Below are 14,766 nucleotides of genomic sequence, written 5' to 3' on the forward strand. Positions count from 1 at the left end.
AGATGGCGCCACTGCACTCCAGTCTGGGTGACAGAGTAAGACTCTGACTCAAAAACAAACAAATATCTATATAGTGCTTATTCTTTGTTAGGTAGTCTTCTAAGCACTTTGTAAAAATTAACTCATTTAATCTTCATGACAAGGCAGAAACTATTTCTGTCCTCATCTTAGAAATGAGAAGCTCAGGCACAGAGATGTTAAGTAAAGTAACTAGTTAATAAGTGGCAGAGCTGGGATTCAGAGCCAGGCAGCCTGACCCCAAGTCCATTTCTTCATTAAGTCAGATGAGGGGGCCAAGGCTGAAAGGGTAAGTAACTTGGCTAACACCACACAGCACCCAGTGGAACAGGGATGTGAACGCAGATCATGCTCTTTCTATTTTACCATTAATGGTGGAAATTCTGTTTCAGAAGATCTGAGGTGGAGCCCAGAAGCCTGTGTTACTAAAAGCATCACCACCCCTTCCCCCAACCAGTGACAGTCAGGCAGGGAATGCTGCTGTCCTGGCCAATAGCCCAGGCTCTGGAATCAGATGGCCAGGATTTGAATTCTTGTGCTGAGGCTTCCTAGCTATGTAACTTTGGGCAAATTACTTTACCTCCCTAAGTCTCAGTTTTCTCTATAAAATGTTGATAACACTGTCTTCTGCAGTGGTTGCTGGAGATAAGCCAGTCTGTATAAAGTGCCAAACAGCACTACCTTTTGTTAAGCAACGAAGAAATAATTAGTTCTCACTGCCCCCCAGGCCCGTACCTGGGAGACATCCAAAGCCTGCAAGGATGATGCCAGGCCAGATGAAGTGGAATTTTGAGTCTTATCTTGTAAACATTTAAAATCAAGGAACATTTTTATTAAAATTATTCTATTTTTTAAAAGACTGATTGCATGATCTTTGGAAGATCCTGGAATCAAGAAAATGACCACAAATATTTTCTCACTACTCTTCTTTGCATTAGTCCTGGTCCCATGAGTTCTAAGGGAATGGAAGCTGCCCTCAAAGTGAAGAATCCCTCAGGTGCCATGAACAATGGAAAGAAGGGACCCTCCCACCTTCTCTGCATGGCTTCCTAGACTGCAGGACTAAGCCTGCAGGAGCAAGAGAACCATCATGCCCCAGGGATGGGCTAGGACTACAGTGGTGACTTTCTTTGAAAGCCTAAAAGTTCCAGGGTTAGGTAACAAAGGGAGTAAATATGCCACAACGTTCTGTGCACGTTAACTGACCCAGATCTGTAAGATTCCTACCCTTAGATTCCCATAAAGCACAGACAGCCCTTGGAACCAAACTCAATTTGTCTCCAAGGGCTTGAGTCAAGTTTCATTATAGACATTTATTTTAGTTTTATTTTCAAATAGTCATTGACTTCTTGTATCAGATTTAAGGCAGAGAAGAAGATACATGTCCCAGGACTATAGGCCAGGCTGTTAACTGCACCGGGATTTAGATGGTGTAATCGCCCTTGGTTCTACCAGGAAGACCTCAACCCAGGTGACTTGACTTGTTGCCGGGGCACAGTTGAGCACTGGATTCAGGTAGCGGAGGGCTCCCAGGTCAGTCTGAGAGTTAATGAAGAGATTTAAAAGTCTGGCAGAGGACAAGACTCTTACAGGTGACTGGCTGGAGGGGAACCTACCAGTCCTTCTTCCAACTTGCTGCTGAAAACCCAGTGTTTTTGAATATGGTTAGGGATCCTCTTCACCAGGTCTGGCGGGGGTGGGGCTCAGAAGGTGGCCAAGCCACTGTCTGAGCCCAAACTATTGTTCCCAGAATGCTCACCTTGACCTCACCCTGTGGCTCACCTAGACCCAGGGCTGGCTGTGCAAAATCATGCTTAGGGAAGGGTTGCAGAGAAATCTTTGCACCAGTTTCCTGGGTCTTCATCCCAGCCAGTCAATGTCATCGTCATCATCATCATCTCCAAAAAGGGGTGTTGGGGGTGGGCGTCCCTTCATGCTCTGATAAAACAGGAAAGAGCAGTCAGTCCTCACTTGTCCATGCACCACTCAACTTTCCACCTGTGAGTGGAAGCAATCCAACTTCTGTTCCCAGCTCTGGGTCAGAAAGGAGGTTGTACTGACAGGGCCAACTCTGAGGCCAGCAAACCTAGGCTTTCAGATAAAGCTGAGACAAGCAGGCAGAGAAGGGAGGCAATCTTTTCAACAGAGACAAAAGACGAACTTTTTTTGGCTGATCTCGTCATTTATTTGTGAAGCACATGTATTGATTTGACAGGTTTTCCTCTCATGCAGTAACTTACATATTTTGTGTGAAGAAAGAAGGGTCAAAGAGGAAACACTGGAGCAGGAGAAAGAAACAGAAGCAAAGCAGCCCTGAGAGAGCAAGAGGAAGTGGGAAGTAGGGAGGTTGGCAAGAAGACAACCACATATGAAAAAACACTGTTGTTGTGGCCTAAAGTGGCCTGACTGGCTCTGGGTGTGATCCCATCATTTGAAAAAGAGTTGAATGTGGAGGCTTGGCCAACTGGAGAATCCTAAGAGGTGAAGAACACGGAGCCACAGCCCCCCACACCTCTAGCCTGACTGGCACCACCCTCGCTCCTCCCAGCTAAGGTAGTGGGGGTGAAAGGGACTGATGGGCCATAAGAGACCCACTCTTTTCACAACTTGAGCTCCTGACCTTTCTCCTCTGGATTGGCAAGGGAACAGGACCTACCCGGCTAGAAGGGATTGACACTAGAGACAGGCACAAACCGAATAGTCTCTACTAAGGCATTGTCTGCTCTGGTGAGCTACTGCCAACCAGGATCCATCTTCACAGGGCCAGGCAAAAGGGAAGGCAGTGTGATGTGTACGCAAGTCTCTGGGCAATTCCCATGTCACTATCAATTAACCAGACCTCGTACTTCTCTCCGGACATCAATGAAGTGATCTCTAACTCTGACAGTATAGGATTTTCAAGTGTGGCTCACAGCTTCTGTTTCGTCCTGACTAAAGTTCTGGCTCCACATTTACTAGCTATATAAGTTTAGTTAAATTATTTAATCTTCCTGAGCCTCAGCCCTCTGATCTATAAAATGGGATAAAAGTACCTAACTCATTGGATTGGTAGAAGATTAAATGAGAACATTTGTGAAGTCGTTTTCAGAGTACCCAAGAAATACATGTTAACTTGACAATATTGGTATTAATACCAATAATACACTCGCTAATCAAAAGCTTCCAACTATATTTAGGGCAGTCACTTAGAATATACTCAGTTGGGTTTTCCCCCCTTTTTTCCTTTTGTTTTAGGGCAGAATTGGTATTCTGGATTCTCAAATGAAAATTTAACTCTTGGGAAGAAAGCCTAATGGAAGGAACTGGGACATTCCCCAAAGGAACACAGGCAAGAGGGAAGGGCTCTGGTACATACAAGCTGGAGTCCAGATCTATCTATCTTGAGCTCTCTGCTCAAGGTTTTGGCAAAAGGCAAAATCCACTCTGGCTGATACATGAGGGGACAAAATTTGCCCCATTCACTCTCATATTTCTGTCCTTTGGATGGACTGAGCCTGAAGCCCACCTGTGTTCTCTATATGCATTTCAGAGCCGTCAAAATGGCTTAGGGACAGCCAGAACGATTGTAACCTAGCACAGTAGGGAACTGCAGATGCGAGAAGTGGGGTTCTAATTCAGTCCCTATCAGTGCCCTCCTCTCCTGGCCTTCACTCTTGTTCTCTGTTAAATGAAGCTATGCTATTAATACTGAACCCATTTTGTGCCCAGGGATATTGTGACAACAAAACAAGGCAGGAGGAAACAGGCTAAGTGGAAAATGCTCAGGAACAGGCGGTCTTTAAAGGAGCCTGGGGGTTAGTCCTAGCTTTGCCATTAACTCACTCTGTGGCTTTGGGTAAATCATCCTTTTGAGCCTCAGGTTCTTTATCTATGACTAAGGATGCCAGGCAAGATGATCTTCAAAGTCCTTTCCAATTCTAAAATATAAATAATATCCCAGCAGATTTGGGGAAACCTAAGGCTTCAGCATTCCAATATGGGACTAAGCAGCTCAGCTTTCTTGCTCTCAGGGAACGAATTCCTGCATGGACAGAGACTATGATTCTTTCTCAAAAGTAAAGTGGTATGTGACTGTCCCCTAATCTGCTCACAGAGCTGCACCCTCCCAGCCCAGCCACAAGCCTGCTCCCACAGGGCCCTGCACACAGAGCCCAGGGAGTGGGCCACCAACAGGCTCCATTTCTCTTCTCAGAGCCAGTGGGGAAGAGCCCCCAGGTGGCTGTGTGAGGACTTGACAGTGCCTGGGATTTCCTTACCACCTCGTCTTCATCCTCCTCCTCAGGCTGTGCTTTGGACCTCAGAGCTTTCAGAGCTGCCCCTTTAGACAGTTCATCCTCTTCATCCCCAGAGAGACTGAAGGAGAATCAAGTCATAGAAAATGTTACTGCTCCTGCTCCAGGTCACAGTGCCCACCACCTACAAGGGTCACGGCTCTTGGGTAAGGATTCAACAGCATTGGTGACTGCCCAGGAATTCCTCCCACCTCTGCTGCCACCATCTCTTCCCACACCCTACAGTGGCCCCCTTCAGAACCTACAGCCAGAGTCATCTTTTCAATGTGACCTTCTCAGAATCCTTCCCTAGCCACCCTATCTAAAGTGGAACAACTCCTTTAGAATACTGCCCTATTTCTTTTTTAAAAGGACTTACCATACTTTTATAATATATAAGTATGTATTTGTTTGTTTTCTCCACTTGACTGTCACTCCTTAAACTCAAGAACCAAACCTGCCTTGCCTACCACACTACTGCAGCGCCCGCCACACTACCGCAGTGCCCGCCACACTACCGCAGCGCCCGCCACACTACCGCAGCGCCCGCCACACTATCGCAGTGCCCACCACATTATCATAGTGCCTACCACAGAGCCTTCTACGTGGTAGGTGTTGCTGAATTAATACATCAACTAATGAATGAAGACATCAGTAAATTAGTCTCTGAGGGATGAGTTGCCAGCCCTGGAAAAAACAGAGACACTCCTCACCACAGATAGCCACCCTGTCCCTGAAGCAGTGCTCAGAGGAACATACCTGGAATGCTGGGAATGATGGCTGGGTCTGAGGGCTGCTCCTGCAACTGTGGAACCTGCCTCTGTGCTCAACAGCTCCTCGTGGGGACCGGTGGAGCTAATGACATCATCTTTCTTGAGCTGTGGAGGCTGAGGCTCTCCTGGGCTTTCAGGCCCTAAGGCCAGTGGGTCCCCCTTCTCGGGGTCTGAAGTCAGGGACAGTCTTGTGGAGCTTTCTTGTAGTGGGCCATCTGGTGCTACTTCCCTGACACAGACCTTTCCTGGTGGGTTGTTGGGCTTAGCTGCCATTGGGCTGGGAGCAAGTGACTCCTCACACTCAGAGTCCATGGTTCCAGGGCCTGGGGGCTCAGGTGGAATTGAAGTCGGGGGCCCCAGAACTCTGTGGGACGGGATGCAAGACAGTTCGGGTGGAAGGGAACCATCTTTTATTTCTGAGAGTGCCTCTGCTTCTGAGTCCCCTTTCCTTCTGTGTACATCATCCTCAGAAGTGGTGAGGGCCTGAGGAGGCAACGGGACAGCTTCCTCGACCACCTGCTCTGAAGGCACCATGGGGGATTCTGGCCTCTCCCTAGTCAGGGGTGCTTGAGGCTGCCCAGAACTGGCTGAGGCTGACTGCTCCTGGGAAGGTCTTCGTGGCTGCTCTTCTGCTTTTTCTTCTTCTTCTTCACTGCTGCTCTCTTCCTTCTTTTGCTCCTGTTGGTTTAACAGCTGAAGAGTCACCATCTGTTCAAAAGCCAAGGAGGAGATGATCACTGAAAGGAATACAGTAGCCACTACTAATTCTTATTAACACTACTGGTCATCTAGTTTAAATGACTTCGCTTCTTTCCTGTTAAATGAGGCTGACTGTATCTGTCAAGTCACTCCAGGAATCCTAATTACTGAGGAACAGTCCTGAATAATTTTCTTTTTTTTTCTTTGGAGACAGGGTCTTGCTCTGTTATCCAGGCTGAAGTGCAGTCGGGGGTAATCATGGCTCACAGTAGTCTTGAACTTCTGGGCTCAAGTGATCCTCCAGCCTCAGCCTCCCAAGTAGCTAGGACTACAGGCACACGCCACCATACCCAGCTAATTTTTTTATTTTAGTAGAGACAAAGTCTCATTATGTTGCCCAACCTGGTCTCGAGTTCCTGGCCTCAAGCAGTCTTCCCACCTTTGCCTTCCAAAGTGCTGGGATTACAAGCATGAGCCACTGTGCCTGCCTTGAACAATTATTTTATTCATGATCCCTTAGCAAGTACTTAAGCAACAAAACGCCCATTCCGATGAAACAATCAACAGCTGGCTGGCTGTACCTTGATCGTATTCATGATGGTTCCCAGAATGGTCCTGCCATTGTAAGATTCCTCCAGCTCAAACTCTCTCCGTAAGGACTGGAACACCTGGTTCATGATCTTCTTGACCTGTGTGAACATCAAAACACATGCTGCCAAAATCAAGTCACTAAAGGATGCATTAAATCCCAGAGAGGTGTTTGGAAGGCCAAAATGAAGCCATCTTAGATCTCTACACTGGGATACCGCTGGTCATAGGCAGAGACACTGAAGGCTGTCACTGTGGAGAGGATGATATTAAATAATGAGCAGCATTTTGACAGAAGGGCTAGTCGTGAGAGTTACCTATCAAGCGCAGGCAGGCTGTGGTCTGTGTGCCCAGGACTGCTTAAAGACCATTGCTTAATGTCCCCCTCCCACTGTGAGCACCACTAGGAGCTGCCATAGGCTCTAAGGGTCAGAGGCCAGTGGATGCTGGGCACACTCCCCAAGCCCCATTCTCTCCTGTGGTTAGAGGCCCTTCCTATACCTGTCAAAACCTCAGAAAGATAGGGTTCTTTTGGGTTTGACACTTAATATATAAGTATGTATTTGTTTTCCCCACTAGACTGTAAGCTCTTTAAACTCAAGAAACCAAGTCTGGGCCGTGCACGGTGGCTCATGCCTGTAATCCCAGCACTCTGGGAGGCTGAGGCAGGCGGATCACAAGGTCAAGAGATCAAGACCATCCTGGCCAACATGGTGAAACCCCATCTCTACTAAAAATACAAAAATTAGCTGGGTATGGTGGCGCATGCCTGTAGTCCCAGCTACTCAGTAGGCTGCGGCAGGAGAATCGCTTGAACCTGGGAGGCGGAGGTTGCAGTGAGCCAAGATTGCGCCACTGCACTCTAGCCTGGCGAAAAAGCGAGACTCCATCTCAAACACAAGCAAACACCAAATCTGGTTCATTTTAAAGTCATCAGACAAATAAAACATCACTAAAGTTAGAAAAAGAGCTACTAACACAACATACTGGCCGTGTTCTTTCTGAATGCTTGATATAAATGGCTTGCTTCTCCTTTGAAATACCAGCTCACCTTCTCCGAGGGGTCAGATGCAGCAGCTTCAACCCCAGACATCTGGGACTTGTTCTTCTCTAGTTCCTTGACGTGCTGTTCATTTTGCTTGGTGAGAGCTGTGATTTGGGCCTGGAGGGCTAAACACTGCAAAACAAACAGACTGTGGCTGTGGCCTCAGGAACCTGGATCACCAGGTGAAGGTCAGAAAACCCAAGGGGAGGAGAACCACCCTAAACATCAAGTCTCTCTCTCTTTTTTTTTTTTTTTGCATATAATAAAAAGACAATTTTATTTCAGATTCTTTTCTTCTTATTATTATACTTTAAGTTCTAGGGTACACGTGTACAACGTGCAGGTTTGATACATAGGTATACATGTGTCATGTTGGTTTGCTGCACCCATCAACTCATCATTTATATTAGGTCTATCTCCTAATGCTATCCCTCCCCCAGTCCCCCACCCTCCAACAGGCCCTGGTGTGTGATGTTCCCCGCCCTGTGTCCAAGTATTCTCATTGATCAATTCCCACCTATGAGTGAGAATATGCAGTGTTTGGTTTTCTGTCCTTTTGATAGTTTGCTGGGAATGATGGTTTCCAGCTTCATCCATGTCCCTGCAAAGGACATGAACTCATCCTTTTTTATGGCTGCATAGTATTCCATGGTGTATATGTGCCACATTTTCTTTATCCAGTCTGTCATTGATGGACATCTGGGTTGGTTCTAAGTCTTTGCTACTGTGAATAGTGCCGCAATAAACATACGTGTGCATGTGTCTTTACAGTAGCATGATTTATAATCCTTTGGGTATATACCCAGTAATGAGATGGCTGGGTCAAATGGTAATTCTAGTTCTAGATCCTTGAGGAATCACCACACCGTCTTCCACAATGGCTGAACTAATTTACGCTCCCACCAACAGTGTAAAAGCGTTCCTATTTCTCCACATCCTCTCCGGCATCTCTAAACATCAAGTCTTAAGCTCACCTAGGTCTGTTGGTGTCCACTCCCTCAGCCCCCACCCAAGACCCTCTGCCTCAGAGAATTCTATCTCCTCATCACTCGATTTCAACTCAAAACTTCACTTTCTCTTTCCCAAGAAGGTTGCTTGCCTTGTTCCTAATCAGGTCAAAAATATAATGAAAAAAGAGCAGGAGGGTAAGTAATAACTCTAGTCATTTAGACATAAACATTCAGCATTAACAGCAACCCATTTGTCTGCAAGATTGCCTCCAAGATCTCTGAGCCAAAAGTTTTCAATTGGACACTTTAAGGAAAGAAACTGACCTCGAATATGGACTTCCATACCATGACCCTAAGCCATGTCCCATCTCTTTCTTTTTCAGGCCTGATGATCCCACCACACCCCAGCCTCCATCTTATCTCAGTGCCTTTGCCCAGGATATTCTGCCTCTTTTGCTGCCTTACCAAAGCTATTTGTCCTTCTTGGCTCTGCTCAAATGTCACCTCCTTTGGGAAACCTTCCCAGCTCTCCCGGGTACTTCCTCTTCTGGGTCCCATAGCACTTAACGCCTATCTTTGTTTCTTTGTCTCCCTTTCTTGACTGTGAGATACGTGAGGGACAGGTTCCTTGTATGCACTTTCTTTAACACAGTGGATGGAATACAACTGACTCTCAATAAATACTTGTTTAATAAATGAAGGATCCAATAATAATGGAAAACATGTTCCAGAACACTAGTGCTGTTCTCTCTTTTTCCATGTCACTGACCTATCACCCCAAATAAGTATGTAAAAGATAACTGACAAGCTAAACAAGTGTGGTTTTGTCTTCTAGCTATTAATAACTTTTAGGCTCAGAAGGATCAATAGGACTCAAACAGCCTGCTTGCCTCAAATTAACTGGGCTGCCTAAACTGTTCGGCTCAAGAAAAATATGTACCTTTTCCTGAAGTTGTACCAGCTTCTGCTGATAGGTGTCTCTCTGTGCGCACACCTCCTGGTACTGCTGCAGGTGCTCATCCTTGGCGGAGGCCAACAAGTGTTCACATTTTGCTTCCCACTGGGTCTGTAGCTCAGCCTGTACTAAAGACAGCTGCCAAGAGAAAGTAATGACCATATCATCCTTGGGGGCAGGGGAGTGAGATTCCATTGCACCTAGGGAAGCCCATCTTTCAAAAAGCAAAAGAATAAGCTAACAGCCCAGATTTAACTGGGAAACTGTTTAAAAGACTCTCATTACTTTTAAAGTAAATGCACTTCTTAAGATGTCATTGGTTGTCAGGACTCCAAAAGGTACTCCAAGCAGACAAAAGTGTGCCTATTTAGATAGGTTCCTGGAGGGCAGGGTCATATGATCATTGCTTTTCAGGGTCTGAACCCTAAATTTTATAGGTTCAGAAACTTTTTTTCACCAAAATTCCCAGAGGTGGTCAAACTGAGGGCACCAATGAACTCTAATGAAACAAACATATGCATACAAATTTTAAACTTATAATGAGAAAGGTTGCTGTTGCACAGACTGGAGATCCAGCTGTGTCCTGCCACTATCCCTGGTTCCCTTCCTGATGACCTAAATAAATCCCTTCCTTTCAAGGATGATAATGTGCCTGAAGGATGGTGTCTGATGGTTGATGGCTTTGGCCTTATCATGTTTGGAGTTTTTTTTGTAAGGAAACTATTTTTCGTTTTTACTTATGTAATTAAATATTAACTAAGCTTTAAAAAAAGAAAGAAGATTCTCCATTCGATTCCTGGCTCTCTTGCATATATCTGGATTACTTTTTCTACCTTTCTCCAAAGTGAGAGTATCAGCTATGAGAAATGTCATCCTAAAGGGTAAGGAAGAAACTAGAAGCTTTTCTCTCTGAGTCCTTCACACCTTCCCTCTATTTCCAAAGTGCTTCAGTTTCCCATTACCTGTTCTGCAGCTGCTTGGTCTGTGGACACTCGAGTCTTTTTCAAGAGCTGTCGAAGTTTGTCCAATTCTTCCTGGTATGACTTGCGAATTTCATCTATCTCCTCCTCAGCCTGAGAACGCTCTTGAGCTGACTTCTTTTTCCTTTCTGAGAGGTTCTTAGGAACAAGAGAACCATCATCAGCTCTAGCTTATTAATGGAGAATCAAAAGGGATGATGGCGGTGGCAGTTAATTACCTTGTGGGATCCTTACTCCATTTCTGGAAAGTTCATTTTTTAGTTTAATTTTCCCCTAAATATTTAACATTCTTGGCTACTGGGTGAGGAAAATGGTGACAGGAGAAGGAAGACAAGAAGAACTTTACCCCTCTATTAAGAGCTAGGGAACATCCTAACTTTAATGAGGGTACAGGAAATCAGACATTCTCATACCCTGATAGTAAGAAAATGAATGGATATACCTCTTTGGATAGTAATCCTCTGAAAAGCCTTTAAAAAGACACATATCCAGAAATTCCACAAATTGTAATTAAGGATTCAATAAGTCGCAGTCATAAAGAGTGTGTTACAAGGATGGTCACTATAGTAGTATCTAAAGTAATGACAAACTGAAAACAGCCAAGAGGTTAGAAGGAATTGGTTAAAAATAAATAAATAAAATAGAAAAAAATCCTAGAAAAAAAAAGTAATTGCAGACCAAGATTTACCCTCTTAAAAGGCACTGGGCCAAAACAGCTTTACTAATGCGATTACTGAAGCCTCAGGAGCAGTTTATTCTTTTCATATTTCAACTATTCCAGAACATACAAAAAGATAGAAATGTCCTCACTTTGTTCACTTAGTCTTTCCTGATATTAAAGTTTTAATCAACAAAATATACTACAAGTAAGTGAAAAGACAGCAAACTAGAAAAATATTTACAACGGCTATGACTGGCAAAGGATTGATACGCTTAAAAGGGTTCACAAATCAAACTAATAATAGGATAAAGGACACTAAAAAGAGAGATACCTAAGAAATATAAATAGGTATTAAATATATGAAAGCTTTACTACTAATAAAAATACACATTAAAACAAGATAACATATTTCACCTGCCAGACTAATGAAGATTAGAAAAAGTGATATATGTAGAATGGGGAAGAATGTGATAAATGGGCTCACTCACATAGTGCTGAAAGTGTAAGCACTATTCTTTGAGGATAATCTGGTAATATTTATAAAAATTCAAATATGTAGCCTTCCCTTTGATCCCATGATTCTTACTCATGCAATCCATCTTATAGGAATGCTGAAACAAATTTGCAAAAACAGTTATATGAGACTGTCCATAGAAGCAATGTTTAAAATAATGAAAAAATAAAAACATAAATATCCATCCAAATAATTAAATAAATTATGGTACAGCCTCACAGTTGGCTACTATGCAGCAGTTAAATATAAGAAAGATCTTCTTATGTAGTACAAGGCCATGATATTTTCCTAAAAAGCATGAAATGTGATGTAAAAAAAATTGTCAGTATACATACACGTATGTGTGTGTGAGTGTGAATGTATGTTTTCTACATACAGAAAACAATCTGGAAGGATCATATACTTTATAATTGTCACCTCTAATGTATGAGATTAGAGAGGGGAAAATTTTTTTTTAATTTTACACTTTTCTATATTATTTGTATTTGTTACAATAAGCACATACTATTGTAATTTGTAAAAGGAAAATTAAAATGTTTATTAAACAGCTAATTCTGGCCAACTGGGTTGTAGAGCTTACCTTTTCCAAGGACTCCTTCTCAGCTCTAAGGTCAGTCAGTTCCTCCTCCAGGGATGTCACCTTGAGTTCCAGTTGTTTCCGGCTCTGCTTTTCACTTTTGAATTTGGACTGCGCTTGCTCAGAGGTTTCTTGGAGCTCTGGGATACAGGAGCAGAGAGACTTGGCTACAGAACCAGTGCTGTAGTGGGCTATGTGTTATCCCAGCAGTTCTTTTTGTAAATTATTTTTTGGAGACAGTCTTGCTCCATCACTCAGACTGGAGTGCAGTGGTGTGATGGCTCACTATAGCCTCCATCTCCTGGGCTCAAGCGATCCTCCCACCTCAGCCTCCCAGAGTGCTAGGATTACAGGCATGAACCCCTGTGCCTGGCCCCAGTGGCTCTTTCAAAGCTGCATGCTTTGATTTCCCAGTCCTACCACACAAGCAGCCTCTGCTCACTTCTTTCAACATCACCTCACTGACCAGCAATAAGATATGTCAAGCTGTCAGCTGACTCCTCCATCAACCCATATTTATCCCATAGAAAGTCATCTCTGTTGTGTGTACATGTCACCTTCTCCACATACAAAATGGGAAAGAAATGTCCCCAGCAGTCAGAAATGACCTTTGAAACAGATCACTCCCACAATTCCATTTTGGCCACCATCTTTTTTTTTTTTTTTTTTTTTTTTAGGCGGAGTCTCGCTCTGTCGCCGGGACTGGAGTGCAGTGGCCGGATCTCAGCTCACTGCAAGCTCCGCCTCCCGGGTTTACGCCATTCTCCTGCCTCAGCCTCCCGAGTAGCTGGGACTACAGGCGCCCGCCACCTCGCCCAGCTAGTTTTTGTATTTTTAGTAGAGACGGGGTTTCACCGTGTTAGCCAGGATGGTCTCGATCTCCTGACCTCGTGATCCGCCTGTCTCGGCCTCCCAAAGTGCTGGGATTACAGGCTTGAGCCACCGCGCCCGGCCTGGCCACCATCTTAACACACTGGACCGATCACTGTTTAGTATTAGTCTGGGTTCTTTCTCACTGCTTGAGTAAGATAATCTCAACTTTCTTGGTAGCTGGGGCATTCTACCGAGAATTTGCTTTCAGAACATCCCTTCTCAAATAAAGCTCTTTGCAATAAATAAAATTTGTTTGGGAAACTTTTGAGACTCTTATGGCTCTTGAGGTAATTGTCGTAAGGCACCACAAAAGCAGCAAGGAGACATCTGAACAATATTCAAATCTAAGACTGTCTAACACGTTTGCCTCATGTGGGCCCAGTCATGCTCTAAAAGAGCAAGAGGTGGGCTGGGAGCAGTGGCCCATGCCTGTGAATCCCAACACTTTGGAGGAATAGGGCGGAAGGATGGCTTGAGGTCAAGAGTTCACAACCAGCCTGGTCAATACAGTGAGACTCCTGTCTCTACAAAATATTAAAAATTTAAGAAAAAAATAAAAGGGAAGGGATGTAGCACCTTACCCTTTGACACTGACCTTCAAGGTAGCACCTTACCCATTGACATCATTGTTTTTTAGTTCTCTATTAGGCAAATGAACTTTGCTTCCACCCAACTCTGCTGCGGCTCCAGCTACCCCCTGCCCATTAGTCGCATCTCTGCCTTCCATATTTGTTTCTATACACCACGGTAGATTAATTAACCTGCTGGTCTTCACTAATCTTCTATCCAATCACCATGTCTTGCCAGGCACTGAACACTAATATGGAGGAGGGGACTTTACAAAGATGAGCAAAACACCATGCTTATCAAATTGTGGTAAGGGTTATAATAATGCACTAAGGCCAGCGCGGTGGCTCAAGCCTGTAATCCCAGCACTTTGGGAGGCCGAGACGGGCGGATCACAAGGTCAGGAGATCGAGACCATCCTGGCTAACATGGTGAAACCCCATCTCTACTAAAAAAAAAAAAAAAATACAAAAAATCTAGCCAGGCGAGGTGGCGGGCGTCTGTAGTCCCAGCTACTCGGGAGGCTGAGGCAGGAGAATGGCGTAAACCTGGGAGGTGGAGCTTGCAGTGAGCTGAGATCTGGCCAATGCACTCCAGCCTGGGCAACAGAGCGAGACTCCATCTCAAAAAAAAATAATAATAATAATAATGCACTAAGAGATAAAGGATTTTTTTTTTAAAGGATCAAATGTTCTAGAGAAAACCAGGAAAGCTTCTGAAAGAGGCAGACTTTGAAGAGGACTGAAGGCGAATATTGGTAACGGTAGGCATGTCAAGTCCAGAGAATAGCATGGATAAGAAGCAAGACAAGAACTACAGGATGAGCCAAAGAGCAGCCAGCAGGCCTGCTGGTATGGTCAGGACCAGGATGAACTGAACAATATAATGGGAGACAAGCCAAGCAGGAGGGGCCTTGAGTGTCAGGCTGAAGAGCTGCAATCCATCCTCTAGGAAAGAAGAAACCACACCAGGAAGCATCTCTTTTTTAAACTTCCACTGAGTCATGAGTTAGAACAACACATTAACTCTTCCAGGCATTTGTAGCCAATCATAGGTACCAAAGATTTTGAAGCCAACACCTCCCCAAACAAAAGGGAACTGTGGCACTGATCAGTTCCACATGAATAGTCAGTTCTTTTATTGTTCCTTCTGTAAAATAATCACGTAGATTTTATACTAGTCTCCTTTAATTTTTGGTGCAGTCCTTCAAAAACTTCATAAGCATTGTGCCAAAAAGATTGAGAGGAAGAAAACAGCTTAATTCCTTGAGTTTAAATGGCAACAATCCCAGCATT

The 14,766-nt window shown here is 44.4% G+C and overlaps 1 protein-coding gene across 3 annotated transcripts in view; it reads right to left on the reverse strand.

Annotated features, from left to right (window-relative positions):
- Positions 1-1,311: 1,311 nt before the first annotated feature.
- The window catches only part of FKBP15 (FKBP prolyl isomerase 15), a 56,096-nt gene continuing 42,641 nt past the window's right edge, over positions 1,312-14,766 (reverse strand). For all 3 annotated transcript variants that reach the window (XM_010370455.2, XM_010370456.2, XM_030919507.1), the window contains 8 exons: positions 12,035-12,171; positions 10,262-10,417; positions 9,285-9,437; positions 7,401-7,526; positions 6,343-6,450; positions 5,049-5,770; positions 4,275-4,371; positions 1,312-1,956 (listed from right to left, as the gene is read on the reverse strand). In XM_010370455.2, the coding sequence (XP_010368757.1) occupies positions 1,879-1,956; positions 4,275-4,371; positions 5,049-5,770; positions 6,343-6,450; positions 7,401-7,526; positions 9,285-9,437; positions 10,262-10,417; positions 12,035-12,171 (1,577 nt within the window). In that variant the 3' untranslated portion in view covers positions 1,312-1,878. The remainder of the gene's footprint in view (positions 1,957-4,274; positions 4,372-5,048; positions 5,771-6,342; positions 6,451-7,400; positions 7,527-9,284; positions 9,438-10,261; positions 10,418-12,034; positions 12,172-14,766) is intronic.

Source organism: Rhinopithecus roxellana, chromosome 16, assembly GCF_007565055.1.
Source record: "Rhinopithecus roxellana isolate Shanxi Qingling chromosome 16, ASM756505v1, whole genome shotgun sequence".
In the NCBI taxonomy this organism is placed as follows: domain Eukaryota; kingdom Metazoa; phylum Chordata; class Mammalia; order Primates; family Cercopithecidae; genus Rhinopithecus; species Rhinopithecus roxellana.